Genomic DNA, 23,155 nt, shown 5'->3' with positions numbered 1-23,155 from the left:
GGTTCTTCAAACAGCTTATTCTCAACTTATCCTCAAATAGCAATTCTCTATAAAAGCAAACATCCACATGGTTCAGTGAGTAGACTGTGAAGTAAAAATTATTTCTAAAATAAACTTCTAAGTCATATTCTCACCCTGAAAGAGTAAACAACAGGAATAACGAATCTGTAGGCTGTCTTTCAAAAACGTGAAAAAAGCACCCTAAAAACAGTTCTTTTATGATTAGATGGTTTTGTTTTATTTTGTTTTCTTAGAGTTTTGATAAAAGCAAAACTGAAGGGTTATACTAAGAAACTATTCTTTCACGATAATTTGTTTTAAGCAATGAGACTTTTACTATATGTTCCTGGTAAATAGCTTTTTTCTCCATTTTCCAATGAGTTTCAAAATGAGAGTAGTTTAAATAAGATAAAGAATATTACCCACCCACTTCAAAGAAAAAGCCCAATAAGAACCGTAATTGTTAACTGAAAAAAACTCAAACAGTATGTAATTCCAGTAAGTATTTTAAGTCTGCCTACAATTGGTAGCAACCTTCCCTGATAAAGAAGAACAGAATCCTTTTAGGGTTCTTTACAGAACTCTAAAAAGTGGTACAAATGCAGGTCAGAAGAACCGTTGTGAACATATAGCTCTATTAGATTACACTGTTCAGGAACCCATCAAAATTTGATATTTTAGCCATGGATGGTGTGGGGTAGAAATGAGAAAGAAAAAAATAATATATATGGGATTTTGCTACTTACAGAAGAAGCCCAGCATGACATCTTACAAAATCATAAAGGGCCAGAGCTTGCACATAAAGAGGGATTTTGAATTAATCCAGGTTATTTCTTTATCTAGGCTTGCCTGATAAAACAGAATTATAGTCAAACTCAAAAAATAAAAAATGTTACCAAGGCTTAAGCATTTTAAAGTTTCTAAAGGAAAGTTCATATGGTTCAATTCCAGAAACACCTTTATATTAAAAAATTTAGCACGTACCTGACATGGCACTGGTTTTGCACCGTTCTCAGCGTCCTCTCTTATAGAATGATCTGATAGTTTCTGCAAGTATTCAGTTATTGTCTGGGTGTCAGGGTATGAGGGTATATTTCTGGCAGAAGAAACTTCAGTTGTTCCCATAATGCCTTGTTGAGATGAACTGGCACCATCACTCGTGGTCTGAACATTTCCAACATTCAGTTCAGTAGCAGCAGGCAGATCATTTTCTGTTTGAGTGTTCTCAAACACTTCTACCTGACTGTCAAAGGTTTCAAGAGTGGAGGGGGTGATGGCAGTGCTGGCATGGTTTTCTGCCTGGGATTCTGACAGCATCACACCTAAAGGGCAACAATGACTGTCTGATATAATCACATGGTCTTCTTTGTCAGTCATAGTAATTAAGAGCTGGCTGCACTGGTTGCATCTTTCTGGGACCGGCTTCAGATCCTGGGAAGGGAGGCACTGTACAAGTGCTAAGCTGTGGAATGCACCACAGGCCACTTGTAGCACTACTCGCCCAGCAAGATGTTCTACTTTTTGTGGCCTTGTTACCGGGAAGGTAGTGGTAATGAGACCCAACTGACAACCGGTACCCCATGCCCAAATCTCTCTGCTTATTGACAATGCCAGAGTGTGCTCCTCACCACATGCCAACTGCAAAATTCTGACTGCCAACAAAGGACTGGTCTCAGAATCAGAAATGCTGACAGGATTTGGTTCTGCAACGTACTGCTGGTTAGCTACTGCACACTGGCCAGCAGAATTCTCCCCCCACATGTACACTGTGCCACTTTCTGTCACTGCTCCACTGTGGAAACTCCCTGTTGCCACAGTAACAACATATTGCCCAGCCAGGGCATTTTCTAGAACGGGGCTACTTGGAGAAACCTCTGCTGGGTCACGTCTCCAGGGAAGAGTCCCAAAGCTGTAGACCTCACCATCTGAAGATTTGGAAAAAAAAAGAGTGAATTAACAGTTTTTATCAGCAAACTTACAGTCCTCTCTAGATTTAACATAATAAATTTTTCTTTTAAAATTTCAAAAGCACAGTTGTAGGGATTTGGTCAAAGTATACAATATTTCACATTTATTCATCTTATAACAAATATTAGCATTCTGAGCTACAGAGAGAATTGCTACAAACTGGCAGGAGGTTACTTTCAAACGAAGAGTATTACTCCTTTCCTTGAGTCTCCTTTTACATTCTAGCACTGATTCACTACCAACGGCTATCATCATAGGTTATTTTTTGTTGTTGTTGTTGTTGTGAATATACGCAGCAAACCATATACAAATTCAACTGTCTACATGTATAATTCAGTGATAGTGATTATATTCTTTGAGTTGTGCAACCATCCTTACCCTCCTTTTCTGAGTTGTTCCTCCCCTATTTACACAAACTCACTATCTCCTCAAGGTTCCTATCTAATCTTTCCAGTTGATGTTGTTGCTTTGATCCCATATTGATAGTTCTTAAAAGAGCATAATGCTCAAGGCAGACATTTTTACTAGTTAAGCTAAACTATTGTTTTTATAGAAGTAAATTCTAAGTGCTCAAAAATGAAATAATGATCATGTTAAGATAAAATAAGGAGATAAGATAAAATAGGCACATTCTCCTCTATTATCTACAACATTCACTACTGCTGAATAAGTCAGAGCAGCAGAAAATTATGCAAGGGCGTTAGAATGTTAAGACACTCATTCTGGCCAAATCTACGAACTTAGCTTTATACCTCCGGGTTGTACAGAAAACTCCAATGTTAACAAGATGTGGCTGTCTTTCCGTTTTGTACCATATGTAACATCTTTAAATGTTACTGCTATTAACCTTGTATATAAGGTAGCCTTTCTGAGTTAAGGTTTGTTTAAAAAGCAAATCATCACAACAAAATAAACCGAGCAAAAAAAAAAACAAATGGAGCTGTCAGGGTGACAGGCTAGTGTTAGAATTAAAACGACAGGTGTCAGTGAGTTGCGTACACCAGCAAATTATTTACAGAAGCAAATTCGGTGGGGCTGAATGATGACAATCCACTTGTGACCAGGTATGTTGCCAAGTCTTCATTGTGCTGCCACACTGTGTGAGTTCAGCTGCACGTAAACATGATCTATGCTGGCTAAAAACTCAAATGGAACAAAAATTTGTCCATGGGTTTTGGAAAAAACTGAACCAAGCCCACTGACCCTTTTTTTCCCACACAGAAGAAAGGTGGAATTCTTATGACCAGAGACTCACCCTTTTTTTTTTTCCTTAAGCTAATGAAGAAGTAATTTTTTTTTTCCACAAGGCAGTAATTTAGCAGATTATCAAAAAATGCAGGCTTTATCTTTGCCCTATTATACGTGGTAGATATATTTACATATTTACATTAACTCACAACATCTATGCAAGGAGAACACAATAATGGCCAGAGGGAAGACAGCTGCTTTTATTAGGGAATTTCTAGCTTGGATAAAGAGAATTGAAAAAATACGCACACAGGCTAAGATTTTTAAAACTTTTTTGCCCCAAGTGATAAAACAATACATTTGCAACAGTTGATCAACTCTTTCAATTGATATTATTCCATTAAACACCAACCAAACCCACTGCCATCAAGTTGATTCCGACTCATAGTGACCCCATAGGGTTTCCAAGGCTGTGAATCTCTACAGAAGCAGATTGCCACATCTTTCTCCCATGGAGCCACTGGTGGTTTTGAACCGCTGACCCTTTGGTTAGCAGTCAATCACTTTAACCACTGCACACCAGGGCTCCTTATTAGAGGTAGCAATATGGGGGGGGGAGAGGATATTTAGATCATCCTCCCCCCTTTTTTAACTTGGAGTATACAAAAAATAGTGACTCAATGAAGTGTTCTCACTGAATTATGAGCTAATGGTAAAATGTGAATAGAAACAAAGAAGTTTGAAAATTTCTAGCATCCAATCAGCATCATTTTCTTACCTATTAGGAAAGACAGCACTGGAAATCCTGTACCATTTCAAACTACACACTTGGCTGGGGTGGGATTTTTCATGACTTTGACAATTAAAACCAGAACACTGCTTAGACATGAACAATGATGGAAAAATATATATATACATACACACACACACACTTATATACGTACATACGTATATAAAAAGTTTTCCCCCTGTTGCCTCCTACTCTCTTATGTATGATTCTAGATTTTAAGGAGCTATGTTCCTAAAGGGTTTCCAAATATCTTATTGAAAGACTAATAAAACAATAACAACAGAATTCCACTTATATATGCTTGAGAACTATACATTTTGAAACTCACAGAGCAGGTATTAAACATTGTTCGTATTTTTTAAAAAGCCTTTTTCTAAATTCTTGCCTAATATGATATATTATTATGATAAAAGCAAAGTAATAAAAGAGAGGCTGGAAAGAAATCCATGTTTTCCCTATAAAACTACCAAGGCTGGATTTAAGCTCTGTTTCCTAGAATTTGTCTTCCTTACTTCCCAGAAGGAAAATATTAAAGTATCACAGTACTTAATAGATGTAGAGCAGAAATTTATAAATTAGTTTAGCTGACCACAGTAGTCCTGGCCAAATTAAAATTTATCATGACTGAATTAATAAAATGCCATCAAGATTAAAGGCAACTCTCTCCATAAATTGTAGCATATATTTCTGTTATAGATTTTATAATATGCTCTTGTGAGCTGCTATTTATGCCTAAGAAAAGTTGAAATCAGTCCTTTCTGGATCTCAAACCTGACTCCGACAGATTTAACCTCCTTGAGCTTTCGTTTCCTCATCTGAGAAATAAAAAAGGTGGTTGTGAAGACTCAAAGATATAAAACATGTAAAGTACTTAGTGCCATGCCTGGCACGCACGATTATTTAGTTAACTGTTAGCTATTATCAGCATTACGAGTTTGATACATTTAGTGAACAAAAACTATAGCAAAAGAGTCTGGAAAAGTAACCTTAAAGTCAATTTTTCACGTACTTATTACCACAAAACTAAAAAACTGTAATTCTCCCTTTTATTCTAGTCCTGGTACATCTTAAATTTAAAAATGAATCTGATTTCCGGTAACAGGAGTAAGAACATATTTTGAAAGCAAAAGGAGTGTAAGTTCTAGCAAAGTTCATTAAGAACCTCTGGTGCCCAGTAACTATCTTACCTGATCTTACACTCTACTCAGTATTTCTTAGAGTTTCAGTTAGTACTCGTTAAGCTGTTCTTTTCAATACCTTCAGTGAGAAGAATGCCATGTTTCATCCCCAGGGCTGCTTGAAGAACGGTCTTTCCTCCCCAGCCTGGCAATCTCTCTGGTGTTACGGAACAGGATCCTGCCTGCCAGACATGGACCAGGCCTCTTTCTTTGGATCCTTCTGCCTCTGCTGAGCTACAACAATCAAGAAAAATAGCTTCATTGTTTCTGCAATTAAGGACCATATCTTTTGCTCTTAATACTTTCTTCAACCAGCACATGGGTGACTAGGTCAGAATTTAACTAGCACCTATTTTATGCTTTGGTTGTGAAACAGGATCTGAGATAAAACAACTATTTTTAAAATGCTTAAGGATAACCTAAACCTACAAATTGCTCATCTCTATCTAAGAAGCGAATAAAACTTGGGCTATTTTTGGAAGTTTCAGGATTAAGTAGCATAAAATTCCAAGATTCTATCTTCTCAATACATTAACCCCTTGTTTAGAAATTAAAGTTATAACATGTCCCAAGTCTTATTTTAACATTTTAATTTATAATTGGTAAAAAGTATTTGATGAGAAAGATAGGAGAAACATGGATCCGTATTTTACTTTAAACTGAGTTTGTGCTCTATAATTGCTATTTAAAATTTTAAGAATCAAACTTATAACAGATACCGGTAAAATCCTCCATGCCTTACCCATATTCTAGCTCAAGAAATTTACCCATCTGAGGACTTTTGGTGCAAGGAACACAAAATACACACAGCTGCATAAGAAAAAGACATATTAAGATACTCAGGGTTTCCTTGATAGAAAAGTTTTCCTGTGTCCCTGCTGATGGTGTATTGTTTTCATTTTCTTTTTTCTAGAACACTGATGCCAATGTTTTAATGAGGCACAAAAACTTTTGTTTTCTAATTTCTAGGAATTTCTCTACTTTAGCCAAATAACAATCCCTTAAAAGGTGATTGGGTATATAGCCATTATGGGAGGAAAGCCACAAATTTAACCCTCCTTTGGAATATCTTCCATAACCAGTTTTCCAACGATGGTAGATGATTTGAATTCACTAGGCTACTTCCGAAAATCTGAAATTAATTGTGAGAAATAATGCTACGAGAGCTTTAAAATGATAAAATGAAGACATTTATAAGCCCCTTTTTTTTATAAGCATAAGATGGAGTCCTGCCAGTGCAGCGGTTAAGCGCTCCGCTGCTAACTGAAAGGTCAAGGTCCAAACCCACCAACTGTTGCAATGCAAGAGAAAGATATGGCAGTTTGCTTCTGTAAAGATTTACAGCCTTGGAAACCCTGTAGGGCAGTTCTACTCTGTCCTATAGAGTTGCTATGAGTCAGAACTGACTCTATGGCAGAGTTTGGTTATAAGCATAACAAAGAAACTAGCAACAAAGCTTATCACTAACCAGCTTTATTTTAATATCTTTCTCTCTCTTCCAATCAACTACAAATGTCCTTCCCCACTTAACAACCACTGACAAGAAAATCAAACTGACAGAGCTACACAGAAGCGGAATTGTTTGTTTTGTTTTCCCAGAAGGGCAGGGGGGGGAAGAAATGGTTTTACCTTCTCTTCTTTGAGTCCATCAGTCAGTGGGAGAACTCCATCACCAAATCATTCTCTCTGCAAAAGGTATGCCAAGGCCTAAACGGTAAACCACAAGGTAAGCACAAAGAACGGTGAAAGAATACTTTGCTATTTTATCCCTCAGCTTAAAAAAAAAAAAAAAAGCCCTCCAACAAGTGCACATTCACTGAGCAATAAATATGCAGTGAAACTATTTAAACTATTCCATATCTTTCTTGCCAAAGTCAAATATCTAGACTGAGCCTGCCCACTGAGCTTATTAAAAGGTCATTTGACAGCGTAATGTAATATATAAGGAAGAAAAGACTACCACCTACAGTTAAGCTGTGCTTTGTCAGGCAAGAGATTTTTGTTTGTTGTTACAAAGAAGGGAGTTTAATCTGAACAACTCACTGTGTTAAGCATACATTACATACATATTAAGGCCACTTTTTAAATGCTTCAATAACAAATGAAGACTTAAAGGTTAATTAACTGAGAATTTCTAGAAATCTCTTTAGTAATATCTCAGATTCAAGTAGTTTCATTAATTTACATTTCTCAGTAATGCACAAAAAATTACATTATTAAAACAGAATAGCAATATTTTTCCCAAACTGATCTCAATTTAAGACCAACATGCCTCATAATTAAAAGGGCAGGAAGAAAAAAGTTTGAATTTAAAAGTAATGGTTTCAAAATTCACTGTTAAATAGAAAAGAGCTGTATGAGAATTATGGTGCAAATATCATGATCTACCAGTTTGGAAACTAAATGTTTTATAAAGTAAGGGATGGGAAAAAAAACATACACACAGAAATGGTTAATGTATTTCAACCCAGACCTTCAAATTTTTAAGGTCACCAAAACTCAAGAAAACAAAGACAATAAGGCTGTCTTATTTGTGTAAACCATAAAAGTACTGGGGCCAAACTTACAATTTTTATGCAAAAGGCTACAGCATGGCCACTGTGCTCTGGAAACAGATCATACCAGCAGGAATATCGTCAGACCCATCTGCTTATTCCAGGTTGTGTGTGAATTCTTGCCACTTGCCATCTGCATATCTAGAGGAGATTACTTCCTACCTAATGCTTTGTATAGAAAGATTCTGAATGATTCGAAGTTGGACAAGGGGATACTACGCGAGCAAATGATATGTCTGAATACATTTAATTAATAATATTATTAAATATTCACATGCTTTGTCTGTGACAATAACTGTCAACTTTCAGTAAAATGTACAGTTCATTCTGAAACCAGCTCTGATTGTGCTTGTGTGTCAGAGATCAGAGAGTTACTGTACCCTATTGTTTAAAGTTAAACAATGCCCAGAGAACTCCTCTGTGAGGACACGAAAGTACACAAGCACACCTCACTTCACAAAAGGAAACGAAGCCACTGTGTCTGTAAATGCAATTTTGTCCTACTGCTTGAAACTCGTAAATAAATAAATAAGAATCTTTAAATAAAGTGAGTAAGACAGTCAACCCTTATTTTCTTTTAGTGTGAGATTTTTGAAAGAGTTTTCTTACAGTGGATTATACCTTACTCCATAGTATTTATCACACCACTATTTTTTTTAACCAAATGGAATTAAAACTCACAAACTATTTTGCAACTTGCTTTTTTTTTTTTACTTAGTATTTATGTAAATGATATCCCCCAAAGATGTCCACATCCTAATCCCAAGAACCTGCAGATAGCAAATATGTTAGGTTGCTAATCAGCTGACTGTAAATAAGATAAGGCGCTTATACTGGCTATCTAGGTGGATCCAATGTAATTATAGGTGTCCTTAAAAGTAGAAGAGGAAAGCAGAAAGAGAATCAGAGAAAGAGATGTGAGGATGGAAACAGGGTCAGAGAGATGCTACACTGCTGGCTTTGAAGATGGAGGAAGGGGGCCATGAGCCAGGCAATGTGAGCACCTTTTGGAAGCAGAAAAGGGCAAGGGAACATTCCCCTCAAGAGTCTCCATAAAAGAACGAAGGCCAGCAGACACCTAGATGTTAGCCCGGTGAGACCTACGCTGACTTCTAACCTACAGGAACTGTAAGATAATAAATTTGTGTTGTTTTCAGCAACTAAGTCTGTGACAAATTGTTTTGGCAGCAATAGATAACTAATATACTATTCCACAGACATCTTTCTTTATTAGTACTCATCAATTTATCTTCGGTTTTTTTAAAATGGTGGTTAATACATTTGACTTGAACTTCCAAGAACATATGCCTGTCTGAAATGCAAATAGAGCAGTGAAAAAAGAGAAATGACTGCTGAGGAAACAAACCTAAGATGAGAATTACGGTTCAATATCAGAAATTTGTGTTATAAAGTTTTTCCTCACATACTTAAATATGGGTGGTATTCACCAACTCCATTTATTCTAACATTCTTTCTCAATCATGTATCCATACAGAAAAAGAAAGTCAACAAGAAATTGTTTTTCTAATTTTTTTAGAAAAGAAATTTTTTTCATTGTTTGACATTTTTAACTCTTATAAAATTACCTAATCATGAGGTTCCTTTTCCAGTGGGGCTCTTTTCTCCCAGATGAGCTTTAAAGTTCTTTCTTGTGTTATAAAATCTTTCCTTCCTAGACCTCGCTTACATTAACTAGCTTTGATAAACAAGCTGTGTGATGCTGTATAAACAGCACTTACTTGCAGTGAGAAAATGTGGGGTCTGCTTTTGCCTCTCGTGGCCTATCCACAGATCAACGGCATCTCTACAAAATGAGCAAACTAGTCTCTAGGATCCTTTCTGGCCATTAAGTTCTAGGAGACACAGAACAAACTACATTTATTTTAAACCAAACCGTTCTATACTTCAAATTATTATCTCCTTCACAGCCAAATATAACATAATTTTAAGCTCAGGTGGTCCTTTAAAACAAAACACAAACCTTGTTTCTTAGTGAACTGACACCATTTTTAGATCTTACTGGTGGCACAGTGATTAAAGCACCTGACTGTTAACCGAACAAGCAGCGGTTCAAAACCACTACCTGCTCCGAGGGAGAAAGATGTAACAGTCTGCTTTTGTAGATATTTACAGCCTTGGAAACCCTGTGGGGTCATTATGAGTCAGAACTGACTGGATAGCAGTGGGTTTGGTATGGTAGATCCCACTATACACATACCCTCTTGCCGCATTTAAATGCAAATAGCTGTCTTGTGCAGAGAATATGGTTTTAACATTACGTTCTAGGAGTGCCCCCAAAAAATTGATCTAGATATCCTAATTACTGCTAGAAAGAAGAGCTACAGACCATCTACAAATCTTCAATACCTTAACCAGAAATCCAAAATCCAAAAAGCTCGAAACATTAAAAGTTTTTCATAACTCTTTTGGCAGCAAGATCTTACCTGACCTGAACTAATGTGAGGTTGTTTACTCTTTACCTCACTTTCTGTGACTATTCATATCTTCTGCTGCAGAAATATTAATATGTTTATAAGGCGGTACCCCATATTGTACCAGAAGTATTATATAATACGAGGCTTCTGAGCTTTATTCTAAAAATTTTTTTAAATCTTAATTCTGAAACACATTTTGCCCCATGGATTTTGAACAAGGGATTATAAACCTGTACTTTAAACAAAACTATCATTTTTGTTAGGGCTTCCCAACTTTTAACTATTCTATACCTGGCCAATTGACTGGAAGAGATCCATACTTGAGCCCATTCCAAAAAAAGGTGATCCAACAAAATGCAGAAATTATCAAACAACATCATTAACATCACACGCAAGTAAAATATTGCTGAAGATAATCTGAAAATGGTTGTGGCAGTACGTTGATAGGGAACTGCCAGAAATTCAAGCCAGATCCAGGAAAGGACATAGAACACAGTATGTCATTGCCGATGTCAGATGGATCTTGGCTAAAAGCAGAGAATACCAGAAAGATGTTTACCTGTATTTTATTGACTATGCAAAGGCATTAGACTGTGTAGATCATAAAAAATTACCCGTAATACTGAGAAGAATGGGATTTTCAGAACACTTTGTCCTAGTGCAGAACCTGTTCACAGAACAAGAGGCAGTTGGGGATACTGCATGGTTTAAAGTCAGGAAAGATGTGTTAGGGTTGTATCCTTTCAACATACTTACTCAATCTGTATGCTTAGCAAATGATCTGAGAAGCTGGACTATAAGAAGAAGAATGGGACATCAGGATTGGAGGAAGACTCGTTAACAACCTGCAATATTCAGATGACACAACCTTGTTTGCTGAAAGCAAAGAGGACTTAAAGCACTTACTGATGAAGATCAAAGACTACAGTCTTCAGTATGGATTACACCTCAACATAAAGAAACAAAATCCTCACAACTGGACCAACAAACAACATCATGTAAACAGAGAAAATATTGAAGTTGTCAAGGATTTCATTCAACTTGGATCCACAATCAATGCCCAGGGAAGCAGCAGTTAAGAAATCAAACGATGCACTGCATTGGGCAAATGTGCTGCAAAAGACCTCTTTTAAGTGTTAAAAATCAAAGGTGTCACTTTAAGGACTAAGGAGAGCCTGACCCCACGCCATGGTGTTTTCAAACGCCTCATATGCAAGTGAAAGCTGGACAATGAATAAGGCAGGCTGAAGAAGAATTGATGCCTTGGAACTATGGTGTTGGCAAGGAGTACTGAATATACCATGGACTGCCAAAAGAAGGAACAAATCTGTCTTGGAATGCCCCTTAGAAGTGAGGATGCCAAGACTGCATCTCACATACTTAGGCCATGTTATCAGGAAGGACCAGTGCCTGGAGGCTGATACCATGTTTGGTAAATTACAGGGTCAGGGAAAAAGAGGAAGACCTCAATGAGATGGACTAATACAGTGACTGCAACAATGGCCTCAAACATAGCAATGATTTTCAGGATGGTGCAGGACCTGGCAGTGTTTTGTTCTGCTGTACTTAAGAGTTACTATGAGTTGGAACAGACTCGATGGCACCTAACAAAACAACAACACATTTCTGTTCCACGTTTAAAAGTTTTTTATTTATATCTTGTTCCCAAATGGATTTGAGTCAGCTTACAAAAATGTATGGATAAGGCAAGATAAAGCAAAAAGACAATGAATGGAGTCAGGATTGAGATTAGAATACACAGCACACATACCATGAAGTCCTAGTCACTTACAGGTTCCATAGCATGGGACTCTTATACTCCCATCACAAGATCTATAATCCTGCTTCTATCTGTACCTATTATCTCCTTTCTTTTTTTAAGATGTAGACCCTTCATCTTGTGAAAGGTCATTTCCTCCACACGTGTTCTGGGACTTTGTCCAGCACTTTGGTTCTCCCCTCTGCCCTCATCTCCCTTGCATCTAAGATCATGGCCACTGTCATGCAAGCATGATTAACTACAAAAACAAAAACAACTATTGATCCTCACATTTCTCTCCAGCTACTCTTCCATTTCTGTTTGTCAGTTTTTCAACAGAATTTATAGACAAGCATAATACCTGGAACAATACATGAAAAACACACATGCAGTTTTAGTTGCTGAAATTTAAGTATTTGAAATTTAATATACTCGTATTATTAAGGCAGAAAGACTTTATCCTAAGAATAAAGTTCACTAGAGATATACACAGGATCCTACATTATTAAATTTTCTCTTTGATTTGGCTTAATATTCCAGAAATGTGTTTGTTAACTATTACCCCAAATCCCGAAGGGAGCCAGGTACTATGCTTGCCTATAAATTCCATAGAAGCAGGGCTAAAGTTATCTTATTCTCTATTACATCCCACCTGCTTAGCACAACTGGGTACATGACAAGCCAAAAAACCCCACTGCCATCAAGTCGATTCTGACTCATAGCAACCCTACAGGACAGAGCAGAACTGCCCCACAGGGTTTCCAAGGAGTAGCTGGAGGATTTGAACTGCTGACCTCTTAATTAGCAGCCATCGCTTAACCATTGCACCACCAGGGCTCTGGTACATGACAGGTACCCAGTAAATACCTATAGACAGACCATACACACTTCTTGCCGACGAAGAGAATAGATTCTGAATTGCTCCATTGGGTTTCCAAGGCTGTAATCTTTATAAAAGCAGACAGCAGCAACTACCGCAGAGCAGCTGGTGGGTTCAAACTGCCAACCTTGCGGTTAGTGCTTAACCACTACACCACCAGGGCTCCTTTTATAGACAGACCAATCCAAAATCCCACTGCCTGCCGTCGAGTCAGTTCTAACTCATAGCAACCCTACAGGACAGAGCAGAACTGCCCCAGAGGATTTCCAAGGAGCGCCTGGTGGATTCGAACTGCGGACCTTTCAGTTAGCAGCCGAAAGCTTAACCACTGTGACACGAGGGCTCCCCATAAAAACCCATTGCCGTGGAGTGGATTCCAACTCATAGCGACCCCATAGAACAGAGCAGAACTGCCCTATAGAGTTTCCAAGGAGTGCCTGGTGGATTCGAACTGCCGACCTTTTGGTTAGTGGCCATAACACTTAACCACTAAGACACCAGGGTTTCCACCCGGCCTCCCCAGGTCTACATAAATAAGTGAGTACCTGCCCTTAAGTTCACATTTGTGTCAGAAAGACAAAACATACTAGCGTGATGGTTCTCAACAGAGTGGATACCCTCAAGGCATACGAAAGCTAACTTACATTAGCAAACCTGGGCCCTCCTGGTCTTGTCGCCTGTCTCATTTATTGATTAAAATAGTATAATAGTAATCATTGCAGTTATAAGAGTAGTAATAGTGATTAGAATGACTAGATGGTAAGAAAGACTGAGCATACATAAAAAACAAGAATTTAAGACTGTATGGTACTTTTCACAGAGTAAATGCTTAATAAATATTTGCTTTTAGAGCCTCGGTCATTATGTTTACACATGGATTAAGGCACCCTCTGACTCAAACACCTGGCTTACAAATAAATATACTCCAACAACTGCCACTTCCTGAATACCTCCCAGTGGAGCCTTCACCACCACTACAGAAGAGAACTCATCTTGCAACAAAGTCTTGACAAACCAACCACTATAGAAGGTTGAGGTCACTTCAAATCCCAACCTTTCAACCTTAATTACTACACAGGAGTCATCACCTGATGCCACTATGGGAGTTGACTAACCCTTTAAAAACCTCGACCCAGAGTTCAGAAATTCAGTAGATTAATGCATTGAATAAATTCGGTTGGTAGTTATTATTTATAATGTTGTTTCTAATAAGATAATGCATTTACTAAGTCACTGATTAAAAATATATTATAAACTCCTGGAGGTCAGTAACTATGCCTTATACATTGGTAAAATCTTACACCCATAGTAACTGCTTGGCAGAAGCTGGCTAAATTTAAGTGACTACTTGACTGAAAGATCTTAAACTCTAATCCATGGACTTCCAAATTAGATAATTTCTGGTGCCTTACAAAAAGTCAGTATCAGATACAAACGTATCCTCTCATAATAGAAACTCTCATACACAAATTTGCTAATGGTTATTTCCTAATGATGAAGATACTTCTATTTCATGTCACTTCACTAATATTAGACAACCCAGAGAACAGTCCCTTTTCCTTAGTAAATGAAGAAAGTTTTCGGGACCATCAGAGAAACTAGTAGGCTTTATAGTCTCTTTTTTGATGGCCTGCTTATTTCATGCTTGAGCCTAACTAAAACCTCACTTTTTCTAATTGTGGAGATTTCCTAAAAGGAATATTATCCATGGGGAATGAGGGGTGGTATAAACATGGTAAAATAAATGCCCAGAAATGCCCTTAACTCCTTTTTGTACCCACTGTATATTTTTTAAATGTATTTTTCATGATTACTAAAATTATCTTGAAATGTCCTAGTATATTTTATAATACTAGCAACTGAATTATAAATTCCCAGGTATTGCAACAATTTATGACTGTTATTATATTGTATGCTATAGTTCCTGGTACAAATTATTTATTCCTTTAGTATTTTGCTACTATTCTTTTATTAAAACATCCACAATTTTTTTTAAAAGGCAGTATTACAGAAATAAGTTCAAAATATGCTGCCTTATTTTACTAATCAATACAATCTAGTGCTTAAGGTCACTGAGGGGCCACATAAGTGAACCGAAAGTACACACGCTTAAAAATATTACTTTAGAGGCTTATGTTTCACTCATATTGGAAGTTCTGGAAACAGGTATTCTTGATTAGGAATGAAAACGTTGTTTTTTACCACACTGGTTTAAAGATTAATAGAGTCCCTAGGTAGTGCAAACTGTTAACCTGCTCAGCTGCTAACCAAAATGTTGGAGGTTTGAGTCCACCCAAGCGGTGCCTTGGAAGAAAGTCTTGGTGATCTGGAAAAAATCAGCCACTAAAAATGACTACCAAGCACAGCTCTACTCTGACACACATAGGGTAGCCAGAAGTCAGAGTCTACTCAAAGTTGACTCAACAATAACCCATCTTAAGTATTAGGATTATATTAGGCACCAGCTGTTAAACTTAGTATTCATTACTCAATCACTTAACAAGCTGTCATCAATATTTATTTATACCAGAAGAGAGAATTATTTTCTTTTGAAGAATAACTAGGATATTCATGTATAAATTCTGGTTTACTACACTGTAATAACATGTAACCAACCCAAACTTTAAAAGTGTTAATGATCACATGAAATCTGTGATAATTCTGTATCTGAATTACTCTACGTCCAAATTCCTTTCAAGGCATATAATATACAATTTGTTTCCCTATACTTTGAGGAAACCCTCGTGGCATAGTGGTTAAGTGCTAAGGCTGTTAACCAAAAGGTTGGCAGTTCGAATCCACCAGGTGCTCCTTGGAAACTCTATGGGGCAGTTCTACCCTGTCCTCTTGGGTCAACTATGAGTTGGAATCGACTCAACAGCAAGCGGTTAAAATACTCTGAGAATTCAAGATCACTATGTGCTTGCATTTCCCAGTCATATCCAGAATTTAATTCTCCTGCAGCCTTTTAAGATGGATTATTCCTCATAGCCTAAGGAAAGGATTTTCCCAGGAACACAGAGGCAAACAGCAAAGCAAAATTGACTAAATAATTGGTCTTTCTCCTCTCCTTAGAAGAGCTTTACAAAGTGGAGTGTACTGGCACATTCCTTTCCTATTGCAGCGAGAGAAGAGTTATTTTTTCAGAGTCTACTATTTTGAGACTACAGAGCAAAAATACAAAAAGCATACTGGATGTGAGCAGTGATTATAAATAAAAATCGTTAAATGCTAGTTTCAAAAACTATCTTAACCACATGTAATACCGCAAATATATACATATAGTAAATCCATACACCTATCGCCTAGTTTCCATAGATGTTAACATGTTTTCATATTTGCTTCAGCTCTTTAAAATAGAAAAAAAAAAAAAAGTTATACATAGAGTTGAAAGTGCCCTTCCCAAATTCTCCATCTCCAGACTTTGTCACTATTCCTCAAGTTAATGTTTCTCATTCCCATGTATGTTCTTATGCTTTTATATACTTTCATTAGCTACATATGCATCAATAAATAACGTATACTAATGTATTAGTTAAAACTGTAAATAAATGCATTGTTCTATATATATCTTTTGACAACTTGTTTTTGCAGTACTTGAGACGGATCCATGCAGATAAGTACAGATCTAGTTCATTCATTTTCACTACAGTACAGTATTCCATTACATGAGTAAACCATAGTTCATTCATTTCCCTACAATTGGATTGTTCTACTTTGTTGCTATTTTAAAAAGAGCTGTTACTATTAATCATCCTTGTGACATGCTTGCTTGGGGTCCTGCTCCAAGTTTAGTTAAGAATTCAACTAAAAAAAAATTTAGGTGTGGAAGAAAAGAATGACATTGTTGGGTCTCATCACCACCTAGCTAACGGGGAAGTGATGTAAACTGAGAAGCTGTGTGATGACTCAAAAGAAAAAAAATATTTAAATAACATGATAATTAAAGGGAACATGAGTTGATCAATTCATGGAATTAATGAGACTAATGCTTATCTTCTCTCTGGGCATAGACTACCAAAAGGCCTCAGCTTCCTCTCACAGAAGTTGAGAAAACTGAACATTTTCCTTCAAATTTAAAAGAACTGTACAATAGTGAAAAAAGCACTTGCTGCCTTGCTGATTTAAGTATTTCTGTTCTATCCACTTAAATCAATTAGTTCAGCTGCATGCAGGCACTCATCAATCTAAATCTAAAGTCAGTTCCATCCACATATACAAAGGAATAGAGGAGACAGGGATAGGAAAATAAATACAAAACCAAAAAGAAGCAAATCACAGCTTGCTGCTATTTTATTTGTGGTTACCAAGCACTGCCTTAAGAACCAATATCCTACCAAATCTACTACTGATGGCTAAATTAGTTGGTTATCAATAGAAAAGGAAAAAAAAAAAAAAGAAAAATAATAAACTCCAACAGGGAATTTGTATCCCTAGAACAGCTGGAATATGTGGTATATATAGCACCATGAAGTTATAAAAAGAGCTAAATGATTTTGAAGTCACTAAAATTCTCAGAACATTCCTCTGAATGACTGAAAAAAGGGGCTCAACTTCATATACACCAAAGCAGGCCTTCTTTACATCTCAAAAAAATTTTCTCTACCTTCCTTCCATGGTTTTTCAACTCAAATTAACACAGAATTATGGGTTTCTATGGTCATATTCTTTGGCAATACCTTTAAAACTGGTCCACCAATACTGATTTATTTCAAAAAGCCCTGAAACTCATGTTTTGGGGATTTTTTTACAAAAAGGTACAAGATTAATAGTACTCTTCCCACCTAATCACACAAGTGCTTGCTAAGAATAACATACTTTTTGTCTCTTTAACATCAAAATGGCCAAAGTAGGTGTCTCAAATGATAACCTAAGTAGGTGTTCCAAATGATTAAATTCTGAAAAGCTGGAATTTGGAGAGAAGGGATTCTAGTTCATACTGTGCAAATCAATTTAAAGAATAAGTGGTTTGTGTAAGTATTACGGATTAAATTGTGTCCCCCAAAAATGTGTGTCAACTTAATAGTGTATGGTTGTCCACCATTTTGTGATCTGATGTGATTTTCCTTTGTCTTGTAAATCCTACCTCTATGATATTAATAAGGCATGATTAGAGACAATAATGTTAATGAGCTAGGACTCAATCTACAGGATTAGGTTGTATCTTGAGTCTATGTTTTGTGAGATGTATAAGAGAGAAGCAAGCAGGGAGGAGAGGGACTTCCTACCACTAAGAATGAAGAACTGGGAGGGGACCACGTCCTTTGGACCTGGGGTCCCTGTGCTGAGAAGCTCCTACACCAGTGGAAAATTGATGACAAGGACCTTCCCCCAGAGCTGACAGAGAAGCCTTCCCCTGGAGCTGACACCCTGAATTTGGACTTTAGCCTCCTAGACTGTGAGAGAATAAATTTCTCTTTGTTAAAACCATCCATTAGTGGTATTTCTGTTATAGCTGCACTAGATAACTAAGACAGTAAGCCCACTGCCATAGAGTTGATTCTGACTCATAACACCTTATAGGACAGAGTTGAACTGCCCCAAATTACCTCTTTGACACTTTATTCTCTGAATCATTATCTTATTAAATTTAACACTGTGAAACAACTTTGAACTTTTCTTGCCATGACCATGATCCTTCAACCTGCCAATACTAGTCATAGTTTGGGAAATAATCAATTTAAACTGGGTATAGATTCCATCGACATTTTTTCCACATTTAAATGCCCATAAGGAAAACCAAAGAACTGACGCCTTTCAATTGTGGTGTTGGCGAAGAATACTGAATATACCATTGACTGCCAAACCAAAAAAAAAAACAAAAACCCATTGTGGGCGAGTCACAGCAACCCTATACGACAGAGTAGAACTGCCCCATAGAGTTTCCAAGGAGCACCTAATGAATTCAAACTGCCAACCTTTTGGTTAGCAGCTGTAGCACATAACTTCTACGCCACAAGAGTATACATGGACTGCCAAAGAATAAGCAAATCTGTCTTGGAAGAAGTACAACCAGAACGCTCCTTAAAAGCAAGGATGGCAAGACTACGTCTCACATACTTTGTACATGTTATCAAGAGGGATCAGTTCCTGGAGAAGAACATCATGCTTGCTAAAGTAGACGGTCAGAGAAAAAGAGTAAGACCCTCAACGAGATGGACTGACACAGTGGCTGCAACAATGGGCTCAAGCATAACAACCATTGTGAAGATGGTGCAGGACCGGGCAATGTTTCCTTCTGTTGTACACAGGGCTGCTACAGGTTGGAACCAACCTGATGGCACCTAACAACAATATGGAAAACCAGTTACCACAGACCAACCTAAAATCATGTTTCCTCTAAACATATGTCCATCTATCATAAAATTATCTAGAAACTATCCCTTGATTTTAAAAAGTGAATTATAATTCTTTCCAGGTGCCCTGGTGGCACAGTGGTTTACACACTCAGCTGCAACCAAAAGCTTGGTGGTTCAAACCCGCCAGCCACTCCATGGCAGAAAAATGTGGCAGTCTACCTCCATAAAGATTTACAGACTTGGAAACCCTATGGGGCAGTTCTACTCTGTCCTATGGGGTCGCTATGAGTCAGAATCAACTGGACGGCAATGGGTTTTGTTTTTGACAATTCTTTTCCAAAAAACATTCAGTTCTCTTTTCCCTATTTAGGAAAAAAAGGGAGTCATTTTGGGTCTTGAAGCAAAAATTAACAATCTTAAAAATAGCTAATATGTATTGAACATTTACAACGTGCCAGGCACTGTAATGTGATATACAAGCTATTACATGTAATTATTATGAGGAAAATAATTTTATCCCCAGTTTAGAGATGAAGGAACTGAAGGAGAGAGGTTAAATACTTGCCATAGTCAAACATGTACATGGATGTGACTCCAGGTATGTCCAGACTGAAGCCTAGGATCTTAACCAATATGCTTAAATTATTAGGGATAAAATATTTCAATTTGCTGCAAAAGCAGATTTTTCACTGATTCAAACTGTTTCATTCATTAACTAAAAGGTTAAGTAGTCACTCCAAATCATACATATTTATGATAAATGGAAACACTCTGGACCCGGCAAGTTTGCTGAATTTCTGTAGCTGCTAATAATAAACACACGTCACACAGTTTTATTCCTTAAAGCTGTCTTAAGAACATTTACAGCCATCAACAAATCTAAGGGCAATAAGAATCTGTGTTTAGGAACAGCAGTTATTCTTTCTCCACCCTAAACCTGAAAGAAAATAGTGTACTTGAATATGGCACTTTGTCCAGTGTGTTTTCCTCTTCCCTTGTTATCAAAGACTTAAGCAGCAGTACAACACTTCTATCAGCCTATGGTTGCATTTCTGCAAAGTACCCTACTGTCCAGAAGACCAACAACCAATGTCAAGACCATTTCCTCATGATCTCCTCTATGTTATGTTCCTGTCCGTGATTCTAAAAAGAACTTGCCTTCCCTCTGAAGAGTCACTGATAATCCAAAAGGCTTGACTGAGCTACATACTCGTTGCCGTCAGTCCATTAGAACGGAGAGCTGCCCCACAGAGTTTTCAAGGCTGTGAATCTATGCAAGCAGACTGCCACATCTTTCTCCTGCGGGGCGGCTGATGTGGTCGAACCGCAGACCTTTAGGTGAGCCACCGAGCGCTTAACCATTGAACCACCAGGCTTAACTACTAATTCTCAACAAAGTCATTCTCTTTATGCTCAACCGCCTTTTCAAGCCACCAAAACTCTCGGGCTACTCTTCACCGAGATCTCCACCCTTAGGCAAACCACCCTGGGACACTCACCAAGGTTAGTCCGTGGCAAGAGAACCTGGTATTTATCTAGAGGGGGCATTCAATAAACCCTAATGAATGAACGGGAGGAAGGCGGCGTGGGTGGAGGCGGGAAAGGAGGACGTGAAGGCATTTCACGTGGCAGAAATGACTGCAGGGGCGCCTCGCCTGGGGAGCCAGTGGGTGGAGGCGAGTTAGAGAACCGAAGGGCTGGGGCGAGGGGTTCGCGTCGGGAGCTCCTCGGCGGGCGGGCACCGACGGCCAGAGGACCAGGCTGGGAGGGTGCGGGAGCCGTCTCCGCAAACCCGGCAGCACGCTCCCGGGCCTCCGCCTGCGCCTGGCTCCGGGACTCCAAGCTCCCGCAGACAGGAGGGCCCGGCCGCTCAGCCCTCCAAAGCCAAGGGCCGACTTGGGACCCGCGCTCTCTCACCTGACGCTTCACCGGCGGCACCGCGCTCTGCACCCGGCACAAGCCCGGCAGCCCTGCGGCTCCGTGAGATCAGCTGATTCACGGGGGCGGGGCCTCAGAGCAGAGGCGGGGCTGCAGACTGCAAGCTAGCGCGAAAGTGGGCGGAGGGCGCACCCCCGAGTAGGAGGGGTTAACCATGGAGAAGGCCGACGGGCTCCCATATGGATCAAAATTACTGAAGAGGCGATAGCTGCTGTGCGCAGTGTTCTCCGGCGTACTGCCTCCCCCCATAGGCCGGGGCGGAGCCACCAATCCTGGGACGCGCTTGATCGAAAACGTAACATGGAGTCGTCCGAGATGGCGCTTCCATGGTAACGAATGGGGGGCTGATAGGGAGAGACTGAGCTGCCGTCATCTAGTTTCCATCACAAACTGCAAGAGTTGGAAGGATAAATTAGCTACTCTTTGCAATGAAAAGGCTAAGATAACTTTAAACTACCTCTACTGACAGTACCCTAACAGTAGTCGCCTCCTGCCCAACGAATGACATCATAGCTTTGCGGCGCGAGTTGACCCGAGTGTCCATTCTGCTGTATTTTTACTACTTAATTGCAGCCCCAAAGGATGGAGTAAGGTAGGAGAAAATTAATTAGCCTCTTCTATGATCTTCACAAGGCTCCTCAATATACAATTGGAGTAAAATCGGTTTGCTTGCCCAGCAGTTTGGTGACAGTCCCCTTATCGCACCCGCAGTCCCACCCCAAGCAGCTTGCACTACCTAAACTCGCCCATGAAGATTTTCCGAAGCTGCCACTCTTGGCAAACAGTAGATGCTGAGTTCTCTGCTGATAGGCGGTGTGCCATCGTTGAAACTGCAAACCTGTGTTTAGACCATCAATGACAAGTGTGTAGTCAGGGTGTCAAGCTCCTGAAGGTAATTGGTCCACCAAGTTCACGAGCACCCTCAGCTCAGTTGCCTCGTTGATCCTCTGCCTACCTGCAAAAAATGTTTATCTGCAACAATTCAACCAAACTTGCCCACCCCTGCGCCAGTGCAGAAAATCACACTCTTGAGAACTGACACCACTGCAAATCAAAGGTGTCTAACTCATCCAGGGCTTCCACGCAGCTACTCAGAATTTCTCCTCTTCTCAGCCCTCACACTTTACCAACCTCTTGCTGAACTCTACCCATCCACTCCCTTTGGTTGGTGTATAAATAAACAGATATTTTAGAAACTTTGCCTGCTACATTTCTGAGAAAAATGAGACCACTAGGTATGAATTTCCTTATCTCTGTCACCACACTACTATCATCAAACCTACCAGCAGATCCTTTCCTTCTCTCTTTTTCTTCTTGAAAGAGGTGTTCTGTCCTCTTAAAATTGCTGTTAGGTGCCCCCGAGTTAGCTCCAACTCATAGCGATGCTATGCACAACAGAATGAAACACTGGTCCTACGCCATCCTCACAATCATTTTTATGCTTGAGCCCATTGTTGCAGCCACTGTGTCAGTCTATCTCATTGAGGGTCTTCTTCTCTTTTGATGACCCTCTACCAAGCATGATGTCCTTCTCCAGGGACTGATCCCTCCTGATAACATGTCCTTACCTCTAAGGAGCATTCCGGCTGTACTTCTTCTAAGATTTGTTTGTTCTTTTGGCAGTCTGTGGTATATTCAATATTCTTTGCCAACACCACAATTCAAAGGTGTCAGTTCTTCAGTGTTCCTTATTCATTGTCCAACTTTCCCATGCATATGAGGCAGTTTTGAAAACACCATGGCTCAGGTCAGTTGTACCTTAGTCCTTAAAGTGACATCTTTGCTTTTTTAACACTTTAAAGAGGTTTTTTGCAGCAGATTTTCCCAATACAATGTCGTTTGATTTCCTGACTGCTTCTTCCTTGGGCATTGGTTGTGGATCCAAGTAAAATGAAATCCCTGACAACTTCAATCTTTTCTCATGTCACTTATTGATCCAGTTGTGAGGATTTTTGTTTTCTTTTTTTTGGGTGTAATACATACTGATCTTCATCATATTGATCTTCATCAATAAGTGCTTCAAGTCCACTTCACTTTCAGCAAGCAAGGCTGTGTCATCTGCATAACACAGGCTGTTAATGAGTCTTCCTCCAATCCTGATGCCCCGTTCTTCTGCATATAGTCCAGGTTCTGGGATTATTTGCTCAGCATGCATATTGAATAGG

The 23,155-nt window shown here is 38.8% G+C and overlaps 1 protein-coding gene across 2 annotated transcripts in view; it reads right to left on the bottom strand.

Moving 5' to 3' along the window:
* Nucleotides 1–21,043, bottom strand: part of ALS2 (alsin Rho guanine nucleotide exchange factor ALS2) — a 71,830-nt gene extending 50,787 nt beyond the window's left edge. For both annotated transcript variants that reach the window (XM_003406134.4, XM_023542327.2), the window contains exons 1-4: nucleotides 20,970–21,043; nucleotides 6,754–6,831; nucleotides 5,204–5,358; nucleotides 985–1,925 (exon numbers count right to left, since the gene is read on the bottom strand). In XM_003406134.4, the coding sequence (XP_003406182.1) occupies nucleotides 985–1,925; nucleotides 5,204–5,358; nucleotides 6,754–6,773 (1,116 nt within the window). In that variant the 5' untranslated portion in view covers nucleotides 6,774–6,831; nucleotides 20,970–21,043. The remainder of the gene's footprint in view (nucleotides 1–984; nucleotides 1,926–5,203; nucleotides 5,359–6,753; nucleotides 6,832–20,969) is intronic.
* Nucleotides 21,044–23,155: the final 2,112 nt, after the last annotated feature.

This window comes from Loxodonta africana, chromosome 6 (assembly GCF_030014295.1).
Source record: "Loxodonta africana isolate mLoxAfr1 chromosome 6, mLoxAfr1.hap2, whole genome shotgun sequence".
Lineage (NCBI taxonomy): Eukaryota > Metazoa > Chordata > Mammalia > Proboscidea > Elephantidae > Loxodonta > Loxodonta africana.
This window is presented reverse-complemented; position numbering and strand designations above follow the sequence as displayed.